At 31.3% G+C, this 27,492-nt stretch overlaps 3 protein-coding genes and 1 non-coding gene across 6 annotated transcripts; 2 read left to right on the top strand and 2 right to left on the bottom strand.

The window, feature by feature from the left end:
* Positions 1–2,553: 2,553 nt before the first annotated feature.
* Positions 2,554–9,342, top strand: LOC130808745 (GDSL esterase/lipase At5g55050-like). The gene is made up of 5 exons (XM_057674224.1): positions 2,554–2,902; positions 5,120–5,250; positions 5,420–5,662; positions 6,804–7,053; positions 8,421–9,342. The coding sequence occupies exons 1-5, from the start codon at positions 2,626–2,628 to the stop codon at positions 8,639–8,641; spliced, it is 1,122 nt and encodes a 373-aa protein (XP_057530207.1). The 5' UTR covers positions 2,554–2,625; the 3' UTR covers positions 8,642–9,342.
* Positions 9,343–11,794: 2,452 nt separating this feature from the next.
* Positions 11,795–11,909, bottom strand: LOC130809533 (U5 spliceosomal RNA). Its single transcript, XR_009040837.1, has one exon. It is a non-coding gene; the product is annotated as a U5 spliceosomal RNA (small nuclear RNA).
* A 4,215-nt stretch (positions 11,910–16,124) lies between these two features.
* On the top strand, positions 16,125–25,469 carry LOC130807736 (uncharacterized). Of its 3 annotated transcripts, none has more exons than XR_009040647.1 (14): positions 16,125–16,367; positions 16,625–16,698; positions 17,251–17,451; positions 19,172–19,263; positions 19,635–19,825; positions 19,944–20,125; positions 20,864–21,208; positions 21,283–21,347; positions 22,178–22,226; positions 22,338–22,488; positions 24,010–24,094; positions 24,193–24,262; positions 24,397–24,494; positions 25,145–25,282. XR_009040647.1 is itself a non-coding variant. In XM_057673058.1 (14 exons), the coding sequence occupies exons 1-14, from the start codon at positions 16,256–16,258 to the stop codon at positions 25,463–25,465; spliced, it is 2,079 nt and encodes a 692-aa protein (XP_057529041.1). In that variant the 5' UTR covers positions 16,126–16,255; the 3' UTR covers positions 25,466–25,469. The 3 variants fall into 3 exon arrangements, 2 of the variants coding, with proteins under 2 accessions (XP_057529041.1, XP_057529042.1); XM_057673058.1 differs by having other exon boundaries at positions 16,126–16,367; positions 24,354–24,494; positions 25,145–25,469; XM_057673059.1 differs by lacking the exons at positions 16,125–16,367; positions 16,625–16,698; positions 17,251–17,451 and adding exons at positions 17,461–17,632; positions 17,728–17,833 and having other exon boundaries at positions 24,354–24,494; positions 25,145–25,469.
* Positions 25,470–25,528: 59 nt separating this feature from the next.
* On the bottom strand, positions 25,529–26,617 carry LOC130807737 (uncharacterized). Its single transcript, XM_057673060.1, has 2 exons — positions 26,310–26,617; positions 25,529–25,954 (listed from the first exon to the last, which is right to left on the bottom strand). Exons 1-2 carry the CDS (start codon positions 26,531–26,533, stop codon positions 25,783–25,785), a joined length of 396 nt encoding a protein of 131 aa, XP_057529043.1. The 5' UTR covers positions 26,534–26,617; the 3' UTR covers positions 25,529–25,782.
* Between the last annotated feature and the right edge of the window lie 875 nt (positions 26,618–27,492).

Genomic DNA, 27,492 nt, shown 5'->3' with positions numbered 1-27,492 from the left:
ATATGTAATTTGCTTGTGGTTTTACTTAAATGTTGTACAGCTTCAGTACTTTATGTTGTTTGATTGTTGGTAGTTTGTTGTAGAACATTCCATGGAGAGTAGTACAATGTGCAGTAGTTTAACCTCTTTTAAATAATCACAATTAATTGAAGTTGACCCATAATCTTGCACATAATCGCCATCCTAATTATAAACAAACAATCGATAATAAAAATCTCTCTAGCAAATCAATAACCTTAAGTACAACACCATGGTATATACTACAAATAGTATTGTGGTAAATAAAAATAGGTATGAAAATAACGTTTTAAGTATCCACAATGAAATCAAATATAAATAAGAGTGAAAATGAACTAGAATTTTGAGCATAATCACGATAATAAAGCATATACCCATGAAAACTAACTATAAAAAATATATCTCAAAAATCCACAAAGAAGACCGACAAGATTATACTAGATACAAGCAAAAAGAGAAACTAAACTTAATTTTAAAGTATATTATGAAAATTTCGTGTGTTAGAGGGCACCAAGAACAAAAGAAGGTGTTTATATTAGTTACCCTAAACAAGAAAATTGAGATTAGGTTAAAACTTTAGAAATTCATTACAAACGAAACAAATATAAAAGAAATGTGAAGAAAAAAGAGAAGACAAACCTTTGTAGAAATTATAGTAATAATTGTAATCATTGGTTCAATAAACGTACTTAAAATTAGGTTTTCATGAAATATTTAGAGTTATTGAAGTTGTATCTTTGAAAATAAAGTTAAATTATAATCTCTTCGTTCCTAAAATGCCAATAGTAGTCAGTTACTGTGATCAAAATCTTAAAAAGATATAATACAATTTGAGAGATATGTTTGGTTTAGTGAGCTTATTATTTTCTCTTTCTGATTTTCTTATTTTTTAAATTTTTTTATTATATTATTTTCCTTGAAATCATAAGTTTTCATAATTTTAAATTGAATTTACATTCAAATCCACTCAAATGCGTGTCCTAGCGTATAACGTATTGGATTCGGCCATTTTAGGCTTATACCTCTCTCTCTCTCTCTCATCTCAATCCTAAAAAATTTTAGATGTGAAGTACGTTTGAAAGTGGGCTGGAATATGGAATGTAATGACGATGATGATTACAGTTGAGTTGACTACTATAGAAATGTCATACCAATATCCAATGTGGATGGAAAATGGAAATGCGATGCGTGAAAGGACACTAACGACAATATATATTGATTGTTCGTATAAGTCCCAATTTAGACTACTCCCTCTCTCTCAAAGCCATTGTCAAGGGCATTATTATATTTTGCAGTCTTATTTATTTCATCGCCACCTCTTATATGTTGAACTTTTAATATTACCTTTAGTTACTTTTCAAATTTTTAATATCTAACATCTCTCTAAAAATTCTCTCCGAACACTCATTAAACTAAAACAAGCTAAAACTAAAAATCGAATTACAATGACCAACGAAAATGAGCATCAATATGATTGTGGAATCAATATGATTGTGTTAAAATTTGATATATGTTCATTCTATATAATTTTTCCTTAAATTTAATATTTTGACTTATTAAAAATAGTTATATTGAGACAATAATACCATACTTTCTATGTCAATTTTTTTTGTTGTTACTCTAGACAAATTGTTAATGGTGAAGGAAATTAATATCTTTCGAATGAGTGTAATTACTACTATATATAAATAAGATGAATTATGGAGCATTTGATTAATTTAGGTGATCACAGTGTAATTACATAGACTTCTTGTATGTTGATGATATAATATAAGTTACATATATTACAAAGGCATATGTTAATTTCAAGCAATATCTTAACAATCGCTTCAAAATAAAGGATCTAGTTTGTCAGTTGAAGTACTTTTTAGGAATAAGAGTGGCTCGATCTTGCTCTCAAATCAACAAAAATTTGTATGTTATTAGTATGTTTTGTGATAATAACGCCACTTTAACAGTCCAACTTGAGGAGAGTATTATGAAGCACACTTACATTTGTGCTATTTTGGGATAAGAATCAAAAAATATGATGAAATTATTATTTTAATAGAAGTTTAATAAAGTTAAAGAGACATACTAAAATGAAAGTTTTACAATCCCTTGAAGAATAGAAGTATCTTTTTTTACTAGAAATATACATTTAGGTTTTAGGTTGAATTTGAAATGTGATATCTCGGCCGTGTTAGTTTTAAGTTTTAGGTCTTACGTGTATGTAAATATCTGGACAATTTATTTTAATATTTATAAGCAGGTGAGTCGAGTCATACTCTATTTTGAACAAAGATTCAACGTTTATCAACTCTATTTTAACCAATTTGGAATTTTCTCACAATGATAGAGCACTAAAATGCATGCTCCACAAATTAAATAGGCAATTGGAAAAAAATTGTACATAATAAGAAAAATAAATGATAAAAAAATGTCAAGCATTCACACACCTTGCACTAAATGGACAAGAAGAGGTGGAACCCCTCAAGCTTATTATAGGCCATAGCCCATATTTTTTGTCCGTCTATAAATTCTAAACACCCCCCCATCAACTCTTTAATTATTCCTCATTCATTATTCTCTTTTTCCTTTTTCTTTTTGAGGAAACACCACAAGAAAATGGCTTCCTCAACAGTAGTAAATTGCAGAAAAAGAGTATTAATAAATTATTATATGATCACAATTTTAATGATTAATATTTTATTCATTTCTATAAGAGCTGAACAGCTTGTACCAGCTTTGTTTGTGTTTGGAGATTCATTAGTTGATGTTGGTAACAACAATCATCTCCCTCTTTCCATTGCCAAGGCTGATTTTCCCCATAATGGCATTGATTTTCCCACCCACAAACCTACTGGAAGGTTTAGCAATGGCAAGAATGCTGCTGATTTTCTTGGTAACTACTTTCGTTCCATTATATTTATACATTTAACTTTTTTTTTCAATTTAATAAGTTAATTTTAATTTTTTATATAGTGATTTGTGCATAACTAAAAGTCATAAAAATTTAAATTTTATGATATTATGTGATTAGATAATTTAAATAAGATTTCACTTGACTAGCCTTAATCTCGAATGATAAATAATAACTATATGTAAATGACTAAAATGTTGTCCGTTTTATATAATTATTATCAATCAAATAAAAATTAGTCTATGTGACATTATCCATTAATAACTACTTTTTCTATATGAAAATAAATATCATGGTAAAATTAACTTTTATATTTATAATAAATTAAAGAGGTTAAGAATTTAAATATTTATTGTCATCATTTTAAAGTTTTAAAAGGCGTCTTCTTGATTTTTCAAAAAACTCACTAGTACTGTGAAAAAGAAGGTAAATTATATGGATTATCTTCATGAGTTGTTTCATCCATAATACTATGTATGTTTGTTTGCTCTATTTAATAAGGTACGTCCAAAAAAAAGACATGACAAATGATATTCTAGACGCTTCAAAAGCGTTTTGGTGTGCCATGAAATTTACCTCTACTTATAAATTAGTATATTGAGTTTATAAAAATGTGTCTTGGCAACCCAAATAAAAAAACTTTATATTTTGAAAGTATGTGATTAAACAATTTAAGCATGAGTTTATTTGACTATATTTTTCTTATACATTAGTAGGGTCATTTCTACCCATAGATAAGATAGGCATTTGCCTAAGACTCAGAGTTAGAAAGGACTCTAAAATTAGAAAATGCTAGTTAATAGAAATAGATACTTAAAAATTTACAACTTATGAATAGTTATTTTATCATTTAAGAATTATATAATACGTTAACATTTTTGATGCTATAATATATAGATAGGGTCATCTTTGTTATTTTTTTAAACACCCTTTTAAGTTTAGACTCGACCCTCTATTAGAGAAGGCCTATTTCTTTCAGATTTTCTAGGGCTCATACAATAACAGGAACGACACTATATATTTACCGCAATATATAAAATGAATTTTAATGATAAATAGTGTCAAAAATATTTATATAGCAAACTATTCTAAAACGTAGGAAGTACTAAGAAATGTTCACTTTAACAATAATTACTTACAGATTTATGAATCCCACATAACTTGGATTTTTTTGGTTGTTACAATGTAGTGGACTCAAGCCTAAAGTCTCTAAATAGGACATGGCAATTTTGTCCATAAGCAAACAGTAAAACATATATATATTGATACAATGACTTTTCTGTTTTTAATTAATAGCTACAATCATATTTTTTTTCTAGAGTTTTTTAATGAAGGGTAACTATTTAAACAATTAAAAGATAACATAATGATTTTGTATGAAGGTTTTAATTTTATTTAAGGTACAAATTAATTTTATAATTTTTAGTATTGTTGCAATTTGCAAATATACTTTGAAATTATATTGATTTATACTATTAAACATTAATTTTTACACAACAACAAAACGCTAAATATACACTACCAAATTAAATATAAGCACATAACTATCGACTATACATTGCTAGTTTATAAAATACTCAAATTAATTATAAGCTTAAGTATCCACATGAGCCTTGACGGCTTGTCATGCGTGATTATGTTATGTTATTTATTTATTTAAAAATATAATATAATGAGTTCTTTAAAATTTAAAACTTTGTTGAAGTTTTGAGTGAGGGCCATGGCACGCATTACCTTGCCACCCCTCCCTCCTTGTTTGGTTATAATAAGATATAGACATATAGTGCTTAAAGATATGTAATAATTATTGATTATTTTAATTATTTACAAATAGTAGTAAAAAACTTAACTAAAAAATGAGAAAGTTGTTTATATTATGTGCTACCAAGGGTTAATATCACAGGTCAAATGAAAATAATCTTTTAGTTATTATTAATAAGTTTTGATTCTAAAAAATAGAACTTGATTTGAATCCTAGCGTTTCGGTTCTGTCTTAAGTTCCTAACGGTTTCAGATGATTTCTTAGCGGTTCAGAAGGTGATTGCTAACTGTTCAACTCCCGAATTAGACGGGTCGAAACTATAATTCAATTTATTTTCTTTAAATATAAGTACAAGTAGGTAGGGGTGATAAGAGAAGCATATACATGCATGTTGAGTCCACTAACATAAGAAGTATAATTGTATGACAAAAACACAGCTGAGAAGATGGGAGTGCAGTCATCACCGCCATACCTTTCATTGACGCGCATTAAAAGTAGCAACTTTTCAAGTGGTGTTAGCTTTGCATCTGGAGGTGCTGGAATCTTTGATGGCACTGATCAACTTTTCGTATGTTATTTCTCTCTTTTTTTATTTATTAGATATTAGATTAGATTAGACTTAGATTAGATTCTCGGCTTGAAAAATTTTTAAATTAAAAAATTTATTAGATTCTCGGTTTTAAAAAAATAAAAATAATGTGATGAGATATATTTGTTTTGTGTATTACATTAAATAGAAACAGTCATTGACGTTAAACAACCAAATAACGTACTTCGGGACAGTACAAGCGACAATGATGCAACAACTGGGACAAATGGAAGCACAGATACTGTTATCAAAATCTGTGTTAGCGATTGTGATAGGAAGCAATGATATATTTGGGTATTTTGGATCGTCTTCTTCTTCCAGCCAAATGAAGAAAGGTACTCCACAGCAATATGTCGATTCCATGCTCCTCGCTTTCAGAGGTCAATTGAAGGTATTTTTTTTTATTTATTCTTCCACATTAATATTTGACTTTCTTTTGATTTTTATTATTATGAAAGAAATTTCACATGGTAATCTAAGATATTGAGTTTTTTCACGTGATAACTAAAATTTTTTAAAAATTCACGTGGTTAACTGTGATTTATTAATTCTTTTTCTGTGATATTTTTACACAGATTATGTTTGAAAATGTTAATTACAAAGTTATGTTTGAAAATGTTAATTACAAAACTTTGTTGTACGCCTATTTATTCGTTTCACAAGATCTATCAATTTTATAATTTGATAGTAGAAGAGAATTGAAAAAAACTAGGGTTTGAATTTGAGGGGAATAATGTAATTTAAAGGAAATATGATAGAGTTAGGGTTTATGATTTAGGAAAATTTATGAAACTGATGTAATTTGATCTGGTGAAACGAATAAATAGACGTGCAATAAGGTTTAAGCTTTGTAACTAACGTTTTTAAACGTTTTCGATAAAAAGGCCACGGAGAAAGAATTTGATAAACCTAGACTTACTGTGTGAATTTTTAAAAAGTTTTAGTTACCACGTGGAAACCCAATACCTCGGGATTACCGCGTATTAGCATTTGTTAATAAAAACAAAATTTCAACAATTCAAAAAAATATAAATGTAAATAAAGTGTGGTTTAGAAAAAGTAAAATAAATGGATGAATAAGAGTTAAAAAATGGGTGTGAATCAAGATAAAAATTGGGTAAAAAAAATAAAATTTATAACAAAACCCGTGGGAAGGAAGAAATAAACGAGGCATTCAGTATATTGAGTTGAGTTTAGATTATAAGTAGAGGTGTTTGAATCATTGAATATGTATAATGTATAAGAATATAAGTAGAGGTGTTTAAAAATAGATTAACAATTTAATATTTATCTGATTCTATAATTAAATTTGATTTTGACCAGTTTTAAATTGAATTTGAATTCATATACCAAAATCAATATAGACGTAAAACTCTATTATAAATTGACTCAAAATAGCTAATTCAAAATTGACTCATATGAAAATCTTTAATGAATTTTTTAAAAATTTATACTTTGACACAAATCACAAAAAACTGAAATCCAAGCACTATAAAATAATGGAACTTAATCAATTATTGTATTTTTAACAGAGATTATATGATTTGGGGGCTCGAAAATTCGCAATATTCGGGGTGGCAGCGGTAGGGTGTTGCCCAGCACAGAGAGAAAGGAACAAAACTGAAGCTTGCAATGAAGCAGCCAATTCAGGGGCTTTGAATTACAACAAAGGACTTATATCACTTCTTCAGGAATACCAAACACAACTTAAAGATTTCCAATATAGCTACTTTGACACTTACAGCTTCTTCCTTAGTCTCATTCAACATCCTGCTACTTACGGTATGCTACTTATTATATAATTCTAAAAATCTTTTACTTTTTGGGATCCCAATTTTTAAAGGCATTTTATTCTAAAATTCTAATTTTGAAATATTATATAAAAATCGTAACTTTTAAAAAAAGTTTTAAAAAAAATAATACATGTACAAATAAATTAATATCACATGTGGCTTTTAGAGTTTATAGCTAGTTATCATCAAGAAGTTAGGTGTTTTAAATTAAAATATCCCTAAAATTTGAATTTGTAGAGAAAAATACAATGTTGAGATTTAATAATTGAAGCACCTAAACTAAAGAGTATTTTTTAGATTTGGAGAAAATTGAACTTTTACTTAGTTTACCAGATTTGTATTAAAAAAATTGGGAGAAAAAAGTGAAAAATTAATGTCCACAATTCTAAAATTAGTTAGCATTTGTTATCATAAATGTTATTTTATACATTTTATATAAATTATTTAAGGATAATTGTCTACATTGAGTACTATGGCTAATAACATAACTCATTACCAAACTCCAAAGTGTGTGTCAATTTGTTGGATCTCTAATTAACATGATCCTAACACCTTTGGAACAATCACATCTACACGTGGGCCGAACCAACTCATCAGTACTATTCTGTTATGATTAAATTACAATAATGCTATGTTTGGGAAGATAATATTATTGAAAATCTAGAATTAGCTCAAATTTAATGTTTGACAAATCAATGAAATTCAATTTTGAATTTGAATTAATTCGAACATTTATATTATTGTTAGAGTTTGATGCAAATAAATCAAGAAAGATCTCAAGAAAGATTAAAAACAGAAAATGCGCAAATGATCTTTTCACACTCTATGTACAAGGATATACAATAGCCTTATATAGGCTTTGAAACCAGGAGAACAGATAAATGAATGCCCATGAACTGATTTAATGTTGTCGAATAAAACAGAACACCCGCGAACAACCGCTCAACCGGTCGAGCGAAGTATGTAGGTCGAGCGAGTGGGCGGTCAAGCGAAGTATGTACATCGAGCGAGAGATCAGAATGTAGGCTAGCTTCTGATCTCTTGCTGAACTAGTCGAGCACACTTCCTTGGGTCAAGCCATGATCGAGCGAGCAACAGATACCATCAGAATTGTTCTAAACCAACACCATTCATCAACAACCCATTTAATATCCTAAACATCCAAGACGACACATATCCATCATATGTACACATTGGGTTTTATTGATGAGTCACCACATCTAACAATTATAAAAGTAAATAAAATTGGAAATTTGAAAATGAAATCTTCTCGGTTCTTGATTTCATGATCGAAATATACAATATGAAATGAATTGCTTGTTTCCAAACAGAATCTTATAGAATTAAGTATTGCAGGATTCAAGGAAGAGAAAGCAGCATGTTGTGGATTGGGGAATCTGAATGCAAAAATAGCATGCATACCCATATCTACTTATTGTTCCAACAGAAATGATCATATTTTCTGGGATTTTTACCATCCAACAGAAGCAGCTGCTCGCATGATAATCGATACAGCTTTCAGCGGACCTCGGAATTACGCTTTTCCGGTGAATATCGAGCAGCTTGTTTCACTTTAAGCACCGGTGGCCTTGCAAGAGATGATTCATGATATACAACGGAGTACACACTCAAGTAGCTAGTATACACTAATATATACAAAAATTTATGTGTATTCTTTTTTGTAATACATATAAAAGTTAAATTAGTTGAAAAACTATATATCAATATTAACAATATTAATTTAAAATTTATGAGGGCCGAACCAGCTAGAAATTAAACAAGTCACAAGAATAGACTACAAACGTGTAGGAAATAATAATACTTGATTTCTTATTGAACAATCACTTGGTGTATATGAACAAATTAATCCTATTACACCCCAGAATCAAAGGTTTAATCTCAAGAACAAGTATCACGCAAACACTCAAAACAGAATTGTATATGTGCAGCCCAAGAACCCCAAAGATGAGCAAATAAGAACACAAACAAAATATCGCCAAGATTTAAGTGGTTCACCCCTAATTGGACTACGTCCACTATCTTAACCTGGATGTCTTATTGCTTCTTTTAACGGTTCTCCAATGGAAATATACACTTGATGATGATTACAATTGAGGAAGAAGAGAATAGAGAATAGAGAGAGAATTATGTAGAGAGAGAATGAGGTTAAGAAAGCAATCATCCTAATCTATGTGTTTATCCTATTTATAATGCATAGGGACTAAACACTTACATAAAATCCTAAGACAAAACAAGAACCGAAACAGAACAACATAGAAATGATCCAGAGCCAAATGCCGAGTCGGCTTCCCTTTGGCCAGGGGGAAAGTTGACTCGACTTTTTCTTCTGCCTCCAAACTTCAAGTGTTTCTTTTAAGCCTTATATCCTTATATTAGAAATTACCATTTTACCCCCCTTTAAACATAACATATTAGACCATGATTAAGGACTTCAAGTCACACTAATCATCATAGTATATAAACAACAATTCTAGAGCCATACAAAAACCCTAGATAAAAACAATTACATAACCTTATACTAATTATTATATACCCTAAATAATACTGCCTGCTATTTTCTTTAAATATCCCTTTTAATTTTTCAACTCTATTCATCAACTACTTGTTATATGGAGCTTGTGGTCTAAGTGGAGCATTACAAATAAGTTTTTGAAAAAAGTTGCTATATACACATAAGTTAGTATCATTTCAGAGGCTTATAAATTGTTTTTTATTTTTATTTTGGGACTTATTTACTATTAAACAAGAATGCAAATGCAAGTCAAGGTGAAGATTTTTGGATATGTGACTTACATTATACAAGATTGATGGTTGTATTTTCTATTCTTGTTAGGTTTGACTTTCTTATTTTTATTAGGATTGTTTTTCTTTGCTTTAGGATTGATCTCTAGCTTAGATTTTTGATTAGTTAGTGGGTAAACATTTAGAGATTTATATTTAGAACTTTCGGGCAGATTAAAATATTCACTTTTATCTTATATTATATTTTTTATTTTAAAGTGAAAATTAGTCTTGAGCATAGTAGATATAGCTATTACAATGTTAGCTAGTGAACTACGTAAATTTATGTGACTTTTTCTCTTTACATTGTTGATTATTGTTATATCTTTTATAACCAGTGATCTCAATCACTCTTTTGTTATTAGCACAATAAGTACTATTTTATCCTAAACAAGTTGTAATACAGGTTAAGGCAATGACAAAAAACAAGTTGTAATACGTTTTCAGGTAATTAACTCTGTTTCCAAACACAATTTGATATTATGGATAGTTATATATGAATTCAAAATTTTATTGGACCCGCCCCACAACTGACCTTATTGAACTTGATCCAGACACACTTTTTAGAACTATTTAAAACATAGATTTGGTAGACCAATTTTAGACTCGACTCATTACACGACCCAAAATCATTTTCAAACTTTTAAACCCATTTCTTAGAAGTATTTATTTTGACTTATTTAATACTTATATTCAATCTATATACCCATTTTTAACCTCATTACTAGGGATGGTCATGGGGCGGGTCTGGCCAGACCCGGACCCGGACCCTATTTTTTTTGGATCCAGACCCGGATCCGGACCCTAAGGGTCCAAAATTTTCAGATCCGGACCCGGACTCTACGGGTCTGACAGGGTCTAGGGTCCTTAATGGGTCTTATACAAAGCCTCTTTGATTTGTCAAAATTGAACCTTTTTCGAGTTTTTTTGTATTTTTGTAAGCAACTTATTATCGTATTACTAATACTTGTTCGAGTCCATGAAATTCAAATACAAAATATATCGTATTACAAAATAATTAGATTATATCCCGTCAACAAAATTGTTTGAAAAAGTTACCATATCTTGAACATTTCTGAACAAGAAGGATATGAAAATAGAGCAAAGCAGTCAGTGGAAGACCAACACTGTAATCTCAGTAAGAGGAGGCAACGCAAGGCTTATAAAAGTAAATAATTGAGAATGAGAATGGCCCACTCCCACGCCCATCCATTCATAATATCATAATTCAAAAATATAAAATTTAAAATTTAAAAGTTAAGGGTCCGGGTCTTCACCTTAGGACCCGGACCCGGACCCGTCAAAAAAAATTTGGATCCAGACCCGAACCCGGATCCGACGGGTCTCAAAAATTAAGACCCAGACCCTTATAAAAGGGGCGGGTCCTACAGGATCCTGGGCCCATGACCATCCCTACTAGAGGTGTTCATTCGGTTGATCGGGTCGGTTTCGGACGGGTGTTATTCGGTTCGGTTGCATTTCGGATCGGTTATTTTTCGGCTGTGTGTTACAACGGTTCACACTCGGGTCGAGTCGGTTAGTCACGGTTCGGTTAGAGATCGGTTATTCAAGCTATCGGGTTAGCATCAGTTCGGTGTCGGTTGAAGTTCGTGTCGAGTGTCAATCGGTCTCGGGTTGTCATCGATTACTAATTGGTTCGGTTTTTTCGGGTACAGATCGGGTTCGAGCTTTATTTTTCGAGTAGATATCGGTTACGGATAACTATTGATCGGGTCAATATCGAAATAAGTTAATAGTCAGGTTTTTAATTGATGTATGCTCATTTACTTACAAAAAATAATTACCGATTGTTTTATCAGATATAGCAGATACATCTGTAGCAGATCGGATCAACCTGCTAATGACCCATTTAACCAACTTTTTTTTTAGGTCATTAAATTCATATATTTCAGGTCATTTGACCCATTTAACCTTAATAAAGGCTTCCTTCAAAAATAAACGTATGCCACTTAATGCAGCGAGCACACGGTATTCTTTAGTAAAAGGCGAAAGAATAGTTCGCTTTGTGCTCACGGTGTGGCTGCGTAAGTTGGTATGAGATCTGTGGAAGTGATTTAAAGGATTTTTCTTTTATTAGTATCTTTCATAGCCGATGTGGGACAACTTCCTTTGTTATTGAAAGTCATCTTCAGCTGACAAATCCCTTAGCCGATGTGGGACAACTTCCTTTCTTATTGAAAGTCATCTTCAGCTGACAAATCCCTCAATACATGGTAATTGGTATTATCTTAGTTTTACGAAGTATTTGGCAAATGTTGATCCGTCTTAAATTTAATAAATGGGTTAAACAGGTTTTTTTCGGGTTAAAATATTCAACCTGAACCTAACCCATTTAATAAACAGATCAGGTCGGGTTGACCCATTTAATTAATTGGGTCAAAAATCTAAACCCAAACCCGCTAATTTCGAGTCGGTTTCAGATCAGGTTAGCAGGTCGGGTTAGCTTTTGCCAGCCCTAATAGGTAGATCAATTTATTTCAATTAGTTTATATATATATATATATATATATATATATATATATATATATATATATATATATATATATATATATATGTATATATATATATATATATATGTATATATATATATATATATGTATATATATATATATATATGTATATATATATATATATATATATATATATATATATATATATATATATATATATGTATATATATATATATATATATATATATATGTATATATATATATATATATATGTATATATATATATATATATGTATATATATATATATATATGTATATATATATATATATATGTATATATATATATATATATATGTATATATATATATATATATATATATATATATATATATATATATATATATATATATATATATATATACATATACATATATATATATATACATATACATATATATATATATACATATATATATATATATATACATATATATATATATATATACATATATATATATATATGTATATATATATATATATATATATATATATATATATATATATATATATATGTATATATATATATATATATATATTCTGTATGCAATCTCTTCTGTATAGAACTTGTGTTCTTCCTTTTTCCGTATTATTAGAAAACTGAATTTGGACTTAATTTGCTAAAATTAGGTGAAAATTTGATTCGGATTTATAACAGTTAGATTTACAATCGGTTCGGGTTAAAAACAGTTCGATTAATAATCCATCGGGTTAAAAACAGTTCGATCTTAATCGGTTTTAGTCAGGTTACATTCAGTTACGTGCATAATTCGGGTCGGATTTGACTCGGGTCGATCACTATTCAGTTCGGGTAACATCGGTTAAGGTTTATATGTCGGTTATAAAATTCGGTTGCAGTTCGAGTTCGATTTTGCCCTTTTCTGTTATCAAACGGTTCGAGTGAAGTATCAGTTCGGGTAATTGCGGTTCGGTAAACCTAAAAAACTTACATTTTTCGGGTCGGATAATTTTCGATTCCGGGTCGGATTTTCGGGTCGGGTTTGTTTTGAACAGCTCTAATCCCTACTCATTACGCTTTCAAAATATTAAATATTAAAGTTTGAACAATAAAACTTAAGTTCATTGTTGACTTTTATAAGAATCTATAGCTATTAGACACAAGTACACAACAATTCTGAATCTAGGTCTAAATTTATTAGTTTATAAAGGTATAAATGAAAAAAATTTAAAAATTCTTAAATCGAATCTGATTTAACACGACTTAACTCTACGTTATAACCATTAACCATCGTTATAGTCTACTAGTGTAAAAACTCGTGCAATACATGATTTTTTAGCATCGACATATATAAACATATGATATTATAAAATAAAGCCAGATATATTATATAGTAAATACTCAATTTTGACAGTTATATGAATAAATTAACTTTGTAATTTTAGAAATTTTCAGCAATATATTATGTAGCATATTATATTGTCAAGTTTACTCAATTTAAATATAAATAAATGTTAGTCAAAATTACTTTAATAGTAAAGACATTAATTAAGATTAAATTATTTTTCTTTTGCCAATAAATAAATTTTATTTATCAAACTCTCAACTTTTAATATAATGTATGATATTACGCTAACAAACACGTTAAATTCGAATTAATTGAATCCAGTTTTTAAACACGGGGACCCACCCACCACAAATTTGCATAAATTGACGAATGTGTACTTAATATTCGGCGATCCGCGTGTGAGTTGTTTATTATCGTAAAGAAGACGAAGTCCCTCACTAAACCACTTAGTTGTAACACACCAAACAAAGTCAATTTATCATATCATCATCAATCCAATCTTAAAAATTCATGTCTAACACAAAATTTAACTAAATCACAATCAAATAAAAGCTTTTAATTAAAAATTCATTAATTAATCTGTCAGGCTAACATCCACTCCCAAATCAATTTAAGCAAAACATTCAATTAAACTAAGACAAAAATTTTACTTCACTTCAATCACTAAAAATAAATAATAATTAGCATAAAACAAACAATAATGGATAATAAATCAATAACAACACACAACGATGTTTACGTGAAAAACTATTTCAGTGCAAAGGATAAAAATCACGGGACTAATCAAGAGAGTATATCCAAGTCACCACTCTCATTATGATAAAATAAGAGTACAAGCACTAATATCAGATCACCAAAGTGTACTAGTTTCCACCATTAAGCATCAACAATAAGAAAAATAAAATATGAGAGAAAAACAAAAAAAATTTCACACAGAACAATACAACCACTGTTCAACCCTATTTTTCGACACCACAGACCACTGAATCTTATCATCACCGTTCCGATTGAAGCCTCCTTTGTCCCCTACAACACTAAAAGTGGAGCCAAATTGGACCACCTTTGCTTGTCCATCAAAGCAATTGACGCTGTGTAGGCTGAATTTAATATAAACACACTTTCTCTCTCCTCATTCTGTTTCTGATTTGTGTGTGATATTTCTGCCTCTGATGTCTCGATAGCTCTTTTTTAAACTTAAGTAAGACAAAAACAAACACACTAAACTTACATGATAAGCTATTCTAAAAGTATAATAAGTTAGTCCAAATATGAATGACCCAAAAATATTATAAATGGGTTGGACACCCAATAATCTCCCCTTCTAGCCCCATATGGAGCAGACGACAATTCTACAACCAATTGAAGCTAAATCCGACAAGCTTGCTACAAAGCTCAACCTTGCTTTCGAGGATAATCTTTGTCAAGATATATGAACCATTACTTGTGCATATGAATTTTCTTCACACTTTAACTATCACAAGATACTACAAACTCATATTGGTTCACACCAAAATCTTAGTAGGAACCTTTTTAACCAAAGCATTTAATCAAAGCATTTCCTTCCCTACTTAGCATTTAGAGCTACTAGATACTTTGCCTAGTAGAAAACAAGGTTACACACTTATACAACTTGGATTTCAATGAGATGTCATCTTCATGTTTATCTTGCCTTTTTTACTCTCTTTTCAACTTGAAACAATACTTTTTAATATGTTTAGACTTTTGTTACAATAATGACATGTTCTAGTTTCCTTTTTCTTCTCTCCAGTTAATCCTATTATGTAAATTATCATGCCCTTTGGGATATTTATTCTTGCTTCTTCCCCTATTCTTAACGACTAGAGCTTGTGAATTATTAAGATGATCCAAGAAATAAAATTTTATTAACTTCTAAACTTGCCAATGATTCTTTAACTTTTGATATCAAAGTGCATAATTAACGATAGAGTTTACAATGAAACAATTCAAATAAATTTCTATTGCACCGTATATTAATTTATAGAATAAAATAGAATATAGATATAGATAATAAAAAAAAGAAAAAAATTCAAATTAATAATCAAACCTTTCACCCATCTACCGTAAATAATTCTAATTTTATATTATTTTTTAATAAATCAATCTTTACCCTTAGTTTGCTATCAACATACTAATAGAGTATGCTGATCACAAACTACGGGCTAAGTTGAATTATTATAAAATTAAAGATTATGTTGATAGCAAATTAAGGGTAAAAGTTAAATTAATAAAAAACAATTTAAAGATATGATTGTTTACAAGAGATAGGTAAAAGGTTGAATTATGAAGTAGGATTATTAATTTTTCATGATTTTAAAGAAAAAAAAATCAAAACGAAGAATATATCAACTTGGTGATGATGTCATCAAGGTGATCTAATCATTTTCTCTTCTCTACTACCTTCCTCGTTTGCTCCTGTGAACTACTCTATTCATCATCATTTCTTTTGTTTTCTCTCACATCTTCCTCACACTATAAATAAGAAAGCGAATGCGTAAAAATGGCAGAAATCAGCGGCAATTGAGAAAGAAGAATTATGAGAGATATACTGGAGGGAGGATCGTTTATATCAAAGGCAAGGACAGCCATTCATTCCGCTGCTACTAAAGCGGAGAAAATTCTCATTGATTTTAAATCTGATCTTCGAGGTTCCTTTCTCTCTTCTCCCTTTTCTCTCTCTAACCTCCATTTTTTGATTTCCTTTCTATATTTTCTCTTCACTCTATATACATTCATTCAATTTTGGCTCCTTTTTTCCCCTCTTTATAGTATTTTTATTTTTTTTACGTCTGTATTTATAAGAACAACACAGAGAAGCAAACGAGAAAGTTGAAATTTAAAATTCTAAATTGAAAATTGAAAATTCATTTTTTAAAGTTATGATTGCTATTTGTACAAAATTTAGATTCGGATGAGCAGTGTAGGAAGAGTTCTGATCCTGTGTTTGACGCTGTATCGCCAGCTGAGGTTGAGAAAAAGGTCAGTTTTATTAATCTTTTGTTGTGAATCGTGGAATTACAATTGACATTTGGTGTTTTTGATTGTTCTTTATGAAGCTGTTGATGTAGTGAATGTTACTTTCGATTCGAATTTCTCATTGCTAATTAAAAACTTATAAAATTTGGTTGTATTTAGGTATGTGGCGTAAGAATGAATGGGTTTCTGAATTCAGCATCGCAGGGTAGTACCATCTTAAGTAAACAAATTTAGTATATATGATTAAGTTTAGGACTATCTTTGATTCCAAGTTGACAAGTTTGCGATCAATCCGCAATAAAGTCATGCTATACACCTTCTGTCCCAAAATGAGAATCACATTAACTATTTTAGGACGAAAAGTTTCCATTACCCCATTGCTATAATCAATAACCGGAAACTTAAATCTTTGTTTGTATTATAAAGATATAGTTGCATTTATTCAATCTCGAAACCCTAATGGGTCACAACAACTTGAAATTTGTGTAACGACGTGTTGGTGTTATATATTGATGTCTGAAAGAACTCTTATGTTTTTACCACTTGTCATGATAGGGTTTCAATGAGCCAAAGAAGTTTCGATGGAAGCCGCCTAGAATAGGGATAAAGCAAGAATGGAATGAGAAACTAAGGAATATTGGAAGTAGTAGAAAGGGAACTGAAGGCACACAGAACATCGAGGGTATAAAGATGCCGTTTCCTATGTATGATCCAAATTTATACTTGTACCATGAAAGAGTTGCTGCAGAAGCTAAGGTGAGCTACACACTTGTTATGTTAAATTTGCAGTTCTTCATTTGTTTTTCAAACTTCTGAGTTCTATGTAATCCATATCAAGATTAATGGATATTAAGTTTTTCTTTCATGCTTCTGTCTGATGACCTTATGTACCAATATAATGAAGAGGAAAATGGAAATATGAATTTTTTTCGCTAAGGTCAGCGTAATACTCTTAATTTTTTCGGTCAGCTACAAAAAAAGATTCCAAGAGATCACAAATTATAATTTCTTCACATGTTTTTTGTTTTATAGATGGACATATTGGGATGGTTTGTCTCACGACGATGAATAAAAGATGATGTGCTCATAATTAAAAACTTTGGAGCTCTTCCTTTCATTTCCATATGGTTTTGGAATGGTATCTCTTTGGCTTATGAATTTTGTGTACCTCGTATTATAGAGTAGAACAAGGCTGCATCGCATTGCATCGGTCGCATTGTAAAGGTTTTCTAAATAAACGAGCCGATATTTTTCGTGATGTAAAGGTATAAAAAATCGCGTTTTAGGCCGTATCAAGAGATATTTTATGGTTTCGGCCGATATTTAGGCGCTATGATAACTGCATCACTCCTGTTACTGCATTATCGTTTCGTTACCGCGACCGTTACAACGCCTCGTGTTTGCCAATTAGATGCTGACATTAATAATAAGTTCAACCCAATTTAAAAATCTACAAAATTGAAAGGCTTAAGTGAGAATTTGATAATGGCCACTCTTCTCAAAAAAAAAAAAAAGAGCTCTTTGTTAGCTTCCTTGCCTTGAATTAAGCATTTGATGTAGGAGTAAGATATTTTTTTACAGTTTGGGGTATTTTATAGGGTATATGATTCAAAAGAGTAACTTACAAAGGACAATTGATAAGGTTTGTGCTTGTTGTGTAGATATGGCACATGTTATCTAGGAAGACCTCATTTAATTGGTAATTGGCATCAAGCGAACTTTTCGATTTGAGTAGAGTTAAATGTTATTTTCTTGTTGAAGTTTTCTATTAGTGAAATTTACCAAAGTTACATTAATGAAAGAGAAAACATTTTACAACACAAAATTACACTACCTTCATGCGACAATGCCTTTAGGTAGCTCCTACATAGGTGGGTGTTAGGGGTTGGGATGTACGCAATCTTACACTTTAGGTTGACTCTTGATAGCAAATACCATTTACAATTTCACATGTATAAGTTTACATGTTTAACGAGTCATTTCTATTGTTCAATATAATTCCAAATTAATAAGTTGTAAATTTTTTCTCCGTAAAAAATGAAGAAAAATGACTCATTAATCATGTGCAATTCTTATTTATGTGAAGTTGCACATAATGTTAGCTGGCAAGGGTCAATTCAAAACAACATTTTTGTCGGTGTTATTACTAATTAGGGTAAGGTTGCGTACATCGGACCCCTCAAACCTTTCCTTAGGTAGGAGTTAATTAATGGCATTCGGGTAATGAAATGATAACAAAAAATGAAGGAAAAAACACATAATTGTTTGAATAATTCAAATCTCCCACTTATCTTCCGGGGTGTTATGTGGAGGGTGATTATAGAGAAAATGAAGAATGTTGGAGTTACACCTGCTCACTTAGGCATAAATAGTGGTATATTGGACTTACGCTTCGGTCCCTATATCTTCTTGAGTCCTTTATTCTGTCCCTGCCATGGTTAGGTTGAAATTTATTCTGCTGCATTGACATGTTTAGGGTTTTGAGACACCGTCAGCTGCTGATAGTTCTGAGGCCAGAGATATTATCCCACCTGCATCTGTTTTGAAGCAACTAGCTATTGCCATTGAGTAAGTTCACCATTAAATTCTTTCAACCAATGATTAGGCTTTTCTAGCTTTTCTTTTAGCACATCCACTCTACAAGAATGTAGTTTAAGCAAAATACATGCCAGGTTCAGCAGGTAAAAACTAAATACTAAATTTGACATTTGTAATAAAGATTTTAATTTTCATTAAACCTATTTTATACTTATTATCTTGCGTAATGTCACAATACCCTCTTTTAGGTTTTAGAGGGTATAAGTGTTGTATATCCTACTCTTTTTAAGTGGTTTAATAGATTCATTTCTAGATGCAAGCACTTCCTGTTCAATCTAATTAATTCTAGTTATTTAGAAGAAATTAATTTTGGAATTTACTCTCTTTTCGGTACTTGACAGATCAGAGAAGAATTATAGGTCAGTAAAAGATTTTCTAACATCATCTGCTAGTTCTTCCCCAGTTCGAGAAAGGGCAAGTTTGGGCATCTCAGCCGTTAAGTTCCTAGTGCTTAGGGAGAAGGAGGAAAAGGTTTCTTCTGAGTTCAGTGATGATGAAGCATGGGCTTTTATACAGTCTATACTTGATGCTCGTAAGTGCATGATGAACACATGCTCAGACTCGTTGAGAAAAAAATTTGCAAATTAAGTTTTGTTAGTTATCTCTTGCTGATCGTTCACTTCCATGTAATTCCTGGAAGATGCTCACAGAGGGACTTACGCTCGATAGGAAAGTCCGCTTTTGTGTTGAAAGTCTGCCTAGCTCAAGGACATTCCCAAAAGATGTTCATGGTGCACCACCACAAAGTTTGATTGTTAAAGTCTCTGAAGTCATGGGAAGCTTGAAAACGCTGCGGAAAATGGCATTATTTTGGTGCGGGATCATTGCTCAAGTAAGACATTTACATACTCTTAACATATTTTTTTAACCAAGCTTTTGTTCTCTTCTCCTCTGCCTACCCCTCTGGTCCTCTCTAACAAGAAATAAATGAAGTACATATGAGTGCTATATTTTGAAAATCATACAAAAAAATGAATGAAAAGGGATGTAATTCTAGTTCCCGAAATAAAACAGAAATTTTTTTCTTTTTTCTTTTTTATATTTGTTATACATTTGTAGTTTCCTTCCAATACTTATGTGTCATTTGAAAACTTTTAACCAAGAGTATGTATATTATTTCAATGTTTACAACAATACGTTAAACAATTGCTTACAGTCGACTTCTAATTTGTGATGCTATTAACTTTTCTTTTGTGCTATGTTTGGTAACAAAATTCGCTCAAATTTAATGTTCGGCAAATTAATGAAATTCAATTGTGGATTGAGCCAATTCCACCATTGTTTTAAAATTAGTTAAAGTTGAGAATTTGAGAATGACTTCTCAAAACTTATCATTCTCAAATTCTTCATTTATGATTTCATAATTGATATCTATAAATTTAAAATGAATTACTTGTTTCCAAACACAATCTTGGATGATTTCTATGTCATAGTTGCGTATTACATTTTTCTGTATCTGTTTGTATTTTCCTTTTTTTTTTCTTGTTTTGAAACTGCAATGGGACATTTTTGTTTCTTTATGAGATAAATTGAGAACTGTAAATCTTATCTACATTTTTCATGTGTGCAGCTCAGAAGACTTTGGTTCGAAGAGCTATATATTCCTGGGATTCCTCTTGATGATGTACCAGAATGGAGTTACTGTCTACTCTATCAGCAGATGCAACTTATGAATTGCTGTATTTCTAGGAAGAAACGCCGTGCAATTGCTACTGATTCATTGGAATCAATAATTCAGGAAACTGAATGTGATGCTGAAGGGGCGCCTTTCTCAACTGAAAGAATAACTTCAAATTCTTGTCTGTATGCAAGAACAAACACTGGGGATCATGTTGTACGATTGGGAGTGAGTCATCAGGCTGACAATTTGACACTGTTGGAAACTGGGGAGCCCGTCTATGCTCCCCTGACACAGGTTTGTTGAATATGGAGCAATAGAATGATGTTTGCCTCCATTTCTGTGGTTAAAGTACTATCTGTGCATTACAGGAAGGACCATTGCTAACTGAGGATCTTGCCCGTGAAGCAGAAGAGTTTGTGCTTCGGACAGGAAGGTTAGCTTTACAATATTCTGTCTTTTTTATTTTGTAAGATTGTCATCTCTATCTAGATGTCAAGCTTGATGAGCATATTATGCTTACTATATTGTTTGCTAGGATGATCTTAGTTGTACTAAACTGCTGTGGCTTCTACTATAGGAAGTGCAGAGCAGTTGTAATTGATCCAGAATTGTCTTGCAGATTAATTTTGCTGTTTATGTGTATTCTGGGTCCTTACATTGAAGCCCTTTCTATTGGCTACAATTCGATATCATTAAATTGTATGACCTATACAACTTCATTCAGAGTCTTTGCTACCCATTACCTACTTTCAACGTTTGAGTTGAAAAAACATTGAGCACTCCTGCAGTTTACCCTTTTGAATAGGATGATGATGTTAACATGATATTATCAGTAGTCTTCACATTTCAAAATATGTTACTCCCTCTATCCTAGATTACTTCTAACACTTTCCATTTCCTTCCATCTCAAATTACTTATAACATTCGGTTTTTGGCAAGGTCTTGTATTTTGTTATTTCTTTCACCATAACCACATCCTCTTTCTTCTTGCCCAGTATTCCACTGCTTACCTTTTCTATAAGAAACAATTGATAACCAAACAACTTATTATTGAATATTATGTGCCATCTCAAATGTTGGAACTACATTGAGACTGAGGGCTTTGAGGTCACTAGTTACAGTCATAGATTTGAATATATGGGCTGCTTTCATGACAACTGTATTTTTATCTGTTTTTTTTTTCTGGTTGAGGCTAAATTACTCCTTGGTATGTGGTTACATCTTGTTTCAGTTTATGACAGCTTGATTATTTTCTATTTGCAGTGTAGGAGCTGGCTGTTCCCAGCTTCTGTCTGATATGCAAGCTTTCAAGGTTTGTCTAGTTCTTAATTAAAGAATAGCCTTCCTGCATTTCTTATCTCATCTGACAAGGATAAACAGTCATCTTGTATAAGTACTGCTATTTTGTTACTAAACCTGTCAGGCAGCAAATCCTGGATGTAATCTTGAGGACTTCATTAGATGGCACTCTCCTCCTGATTGGAGTGAGTCCTGCAATGACACTGATGCAAGTACATGCGGAGGTGATTCAACATCTTCCAGAGGTCGATTGAGTAGACGTATGCAGAAAGAAGGTCAGCTTGACTCTGGTCCTCTTAATACTCATCTGCTAGTAAAGTAATAATCACTAAGGCACTAATCAATTAATTGCCTGCAGCTTTTTACAATTGTTGTCAAGCTTTGTATACTAGCAACATCATAAGCATATCTGACATTGACACATGAAATTCACTAGGTGCTGGCATTGTTTAAGTTGGTTATTGTATGATGGTTCACAATTCACCATACCAAATTGCTTTTTGTTTTTGTTACATTGTGCATGTGTAGTAGCATACTTTAACAAAATGTCCTCCATCTTGCATCAGCCCAGTTTGACTTTTCACAAATATTAAGAAATAATTTTATTGTGTAGGAGTTCAACCATTACTGCTAACATTATACTCCCATCCCAAACTAATCTATAGAAGGATTTTGTTAAGTCATTTTTATTTTATAGGTTTGGGTGACAAACATGTAAAAAGGTGTACATTTAAAGAATATTTGTGGTAAGAATAGTTGGTGCTTTTGCGGACCACTTGCCTTATCGAAGCTTCTGACTTCCAATAATTTACTGCCATATTGACTTATTGAGCCATGAGTGTATTAATTAATTTTGTGTTGGAGATACAAATTGGTGAGGACAACTAGTAAGTTAGTGTTTCAAGTAGTTAGGTTAGAATCAAAAGTTTAAGGTTCTAAATGTGCTCTGTGCTCAACGGGTCTTTTGCAGTTCTGCGCTCCTGCCTTTATTTTAGAATATTGTTTATTATATGGATATTTCATCATAGGTGAATATATATCAAGGTTTTTCTATAAAGGTGATAGCTTCTCACCTTGAATGTTCTAATTAGAATGAGGACATGGTTTTCTTTTCGAAAAGCAAGTTTGAGGATATAAATGCAGGCAAGTTCTGCTATTTGGATAGGGTTACTAATTTCATTTACTACTCAAAATAGGTACAGTTAAAGTTCTAAAGTACGAATCCTAATACTTTCTGCACTTGTAGCTCTAATGTAGTGCACTATGGTATACTTGTTTGTTTATGTTTTACTTCCATGACAAGAGAGATGCGTTAGATAATGGGATTCTGTTGAAAAGAAAATTGATGCCTACATCTGGAAGAATACCATTAATTGCAGCTTTTATTATTCATGCATAGTAAAATGAAAATGTTATAATAAGGTGAAGTTTAAGTGAAACAAACACTTTTTTTTTGTGTTGGCTATGTATTAACATAATGCCGAATAGTCCAAGCCAGCTATGTATAGATTTTGAATCCTGTCTGAATCCTGTTCAAAATAATCTGCTGGGATCATTTTGTATTTGAATGTAAATTGCGCTTGTTTGATGTTATCCTTCCACAATGATATTGCTTGATCTGTGTTCTCTCTTAAAAAAGGAATGATTGTCTCAGCTTTGTTGGCTATTGGAGGTTCTTTTGGGAGGTTATGCGATTTCTTAATTGCCCTTCTGCTTGACATTGCTATTCCTAGAAGATCCAATACGAAAGGATTCTATTTTTTTGGAATTTTACTCTGATTACTTTTTTATAATAGGTAATTTATGGCAAGAGCTTTGGGAAACTGCCAAGCCTGTCCCTGCTGTTAGACAAGCACCACTTTTTGACGAGGATTTGGCAGTGTAAGTTGGAACTATAATACTTTTATACTGAATGTTACTTGCGATTTGAGACCTTTTTTCTGTACTAGCTAATTTGCAGAACATGTGACCTTGTGTAGGGAAGGCGTGCTGACTGTATTAGAGGACATTACTCCTTCTCAGCTATTTGGCCAGTTATTTCACTCATTGGTTAGTTACCCATAATGTGTTATTCATCTCCGTTCACTAAGAGTGAAAAATGAGAACGGGCTTTCCTTATTGCCTTGTAATTTAATTTCAGCTTGGATTGGGATTTGTGATTGCTGAGGCTAAGCTTTCTGCAGACGAGAATGTAGTGAAACTGTTCTACGAGTGTAAAGATTTTGTCATTGCCACATGGCAAAGTGAGGCCTGGATGGAGAAAATCGATGATATTTGCCAGGTACAAATTCCTTCAACTGATTAGTTTTCTCGTCTTGTGCTCGCCTTTATGCTGAATTGCTGATCGTAAACTTGCTATCTAATAGGCCGTATTTGAGTCTAGTAAATTGATTTGAAATAGGAATATCCTTTATTTTTAAGTTTACAACTCTAAAGAATGACAAGCAAAGAGCTACTACCATCACACTGAAATGTTGTAGTAGTGTTTTAAAAAGGTAAGGTTGCGTGCTTCCGAACCCCTTAATCTCGTTTAGGTGGGAGTCACTTTAACTTAATCGTATTAGGGAATTGTATGTTTGAAATAAATGGCTAGTCAAAAGTCTGCCTTACTAAATATGGAATCTGGCCTAATGTGGTCTATGATTTGGGAACAGAGGGAATTACTAATTATTCATCGTCACTCGACGATTGTAATATACATCTGATATAGGTTGCTCCTTGTGTAGCAAATATATTTGTAAATGTTGAGAGTTGACCTAGGATGAGAAAATGAAAGCAATGTAGTAATGTATAAACCATATGCTTAGATAAATTGAGAAGCGCATAGGCAAATTATGAAGAATGCAACACTTAGATGTTCCATGAGATCCATGTGCTACTGAATATTCCAATTTCGTGTCAATTTATCGTTTTTTGCTTTGGTGCATGCAGGTTTATGAAACAGTCGAAGCAATTTTTGTTCGACCTGATGATGTCATTAAGGCTGTGAGGCAGCCTGAAGACGCTAATACCATTGAGGAGCCAAAATCACGATTTAAGAAACTAAGCCAGGTATTTGGCCGCAAAAATAAGTCAAGAAAATCATCTTCAGAAGAGAGCTATAGTTCGGAGGATTCTCCAACACGCCAATCAGTTGTGACCTTTTCTGATAGCAGAGCATCGATGTTTGGAAAGAGGCCTCCTAAACCCGAGTACACACAATCGCCAACAAACCCTTCTGGTTCAGATGAAAACGATTGGACAATAGTTTGATTGTTTGAAGAAGCATTTTTATAGTCAGTTTTAGATCAGACAGTTATAAATCCCGCCACATCATTTCGTTGATAAAATTGTAATTATTTTTTTGTTAATGAAAAGAGAACTACAGAAATGTATGGAATTTTTGTTCTTGCCTGTTGTATCTTCTGATACTCTCTTGTACAAAAACTATATTCACACACACATTATTACTAATGAATCAACGACATTTCATTTTTCCAATGTCCTTAAAAATAGCTTTATGTAGACGGTTTGAGGACACTAGATGTACCATGTACGCAATCGTACATTCTTACTCTTGTGAAAAATCTTTATTTGGGTTTGGTGCTGTTGAAACCACGCACTCCCGTCTTTGAGTTTCTGTCATTCACGGAGTCGATGTCAGTTTTCTCATTTTCAGCCTCTTTGTCCAACTCAAAACTTTTGGAGATAAATTGTGGGACAACAAAATTGGCTATCAAATAGACAGAGATCAGCAATGCACTGCAAATTTAAAAAAAAATAAATCAATATTGTTCGAATTATTGATCTTATATAGACATGTTAAAACCGTTGGTTCGACGGTTTTAGTCAAGTCATTTTCGGGTTGAATTCGGATCAACCCAACGGGTAATAGAGTTTTAAATGGAACTTATGTTGATCAACCCTTTGATTAAGAAGTGTACATATTTGTAGTTCATTGAAAATGTCTTTTCATACTTGAACATATAGATGCATTGTGTTTTCCATTAGCAAAGCTTTAATAAGGTGTCGTTTATCATTTTTTAACTTTTTTATTATATTGTATTATATAATCGAAATATAAAAGATAAAGAAGGGGTATAAAAAAGAAACAAACCTTGTTTGGATTAAAACAGAAATATCAGCAGGTTTAGCAACAGCAATGCTTGTAAAACTCTCCACTTTCAAAGCAAAAACACCAACTTTTGAGATTTTATTATTTAAACGCCTGTTTTTTGAAAATTGGCAACATAATTTGGTTTGTGTTTTACAATTTTGGCTATAATTTTTCTGTGTGGAAACCAAGTAAACAGGTGATGAACAACAGTGATTGCAACTCATTGTGGAAGAACTAAGAAGATAAGCCACCCTCTATTTTGTTTTTTATTTTACTTTTTTGGATAATGAATGTAGGGAGATAAAGATAGTTGTTGATGCGAGTTAGATAAGTCGATAACAAAGGCCAAACAAAAATTTTGAAATGAGACCATGAAACAATTTCTATTAGGTTGGACTAATATACATTTACAATATTTAAAGAGTAAATTGTTAACAATAAACCAATTTATTCTTGGTCCGCATAAAATAAACTCGTATATTATTTATTTTAAATAAACTCACCCATTTGGTAAATTTGTTAAATATAAATAGACTTATTATTTATAACAATCTTCAAAATTTCTTTGTAATTCAAGGATTAGGAATAACCAATAGTTGGGTTTTTCCGCAATCATACTGAATATGTGTGTTTATTTAAAAATAAACAATAGTTAGGTTTATTTTCAGTGAATCGAGCAAATGTTTGTTTATTATTTACAATTTCTCCTTTTTAAATTGATCAATGTGAAAAATTAATTAATTGTATGAGTCCGTTTCATAGTGAGACGATTTCATATTGAACACCAAAACATTTAACTAGCCCAAAATATTAAAAGAGTTTGGTCGATTGGGCCCTCTAATATCAAATGAGAAACAAGTGCAGGAGATTATATATCACTACTATACTGGTTTAAAGTGTCTATTTTACTATTTAAAGTGTCTATTTTAACTTAAAATGACATGTATTTAATCATTAAAAATAAATTTTTAAAGTAGAAAATTAGAATTATAATTAATTGAATTGAATTATTTAACTCGAGTTAAGACAATCTAACAAACAAGTAAATTAATTTCCTTATTATGAGATGGAACTTGAGCCATTCTTTATTTTGAGATTGTATAAGAAAAATGCACTAATTATCTATATGTGGCTGTTCCTTTTATGGTGATTGTTGTCTTCGTTCTTGTCAAACGTAATTTAA

This window comes from Amaranthus tricolor, chromosome 3 (genome assembly GCF_026212465.1).
Source record: "Amaranthus tricolor cultivar Red isolate AtriRed21 chromosome 3, ASM2621246v1, whole genome shotgun sequence".
NCBI classification, from domain to species: Eukaryota; Viridiplantae; Streptophyta; class Magnoliopsida; order Caryophyllales; family Amaranthaceae; genus Amaranthus; species Amaranthus tricolor.
The sequence above is the reverse complement of the archived record's forward strand: the minus strand, read 5'-3'. Positions and strand labels throughout refer to the sequence as shown.

Coding starts and splice junctions, on each gene's coding strand:
- LOC130808745 (XM_057674224.1), top strand. CDS start 2,626: ATGGCTTCCTCAACAGTAGTAAATTGCAGAAAAAGAGTATTAATAAAT. Junction 2,903..5,119: donor GAATGCTGCTGATTTTCTTG/GTAACTACTTTC, acceptor ACAAAAACACAG/CTGAGAAGATGGGAGTGCAG. Junction 5,663..6,803: donor CTTTCAGAGGTCAATTGAAG/GTATTTTTTTTT, acceptor TATTTTTAACAG/AGATTATATGATTTGGGGGC.
- LOC130807736 (XM_057673058.1), top strand. CDS start 16,256: ATGAGAGATATACTGGAGGGAGGATCGTTTATATCAAAGGCAAGGACA. Junction 20,126..20,863: donor GGTGCGGGATCATTGCTCAA/GTAAGACATTTA, acceptor TCATGTGTGCAG/CTCAGAAGACTTTGGTTCGA. Junction 21,209..21,282: donor TCTATGCTCCCCTGACACAG/GTTTGTTGAATA, acceptor TGTGCATTACAG/GAAGGACCATTGCTAACTGA.
- LOC130807737 (XM_057673060.1), bottom strand. CDS start 26,533: ATGAGTTGCAATCACTGTTGTTCATCACCTGTTTACTTGGTTTCCACA. Junction 25,955..26,309: donor TCTGTTTTAATCCAAACAAG/GTTTGTTTCTTT, acceptor TTAAATTTGCAG/TGCATTGCTGATCTCTGTCT.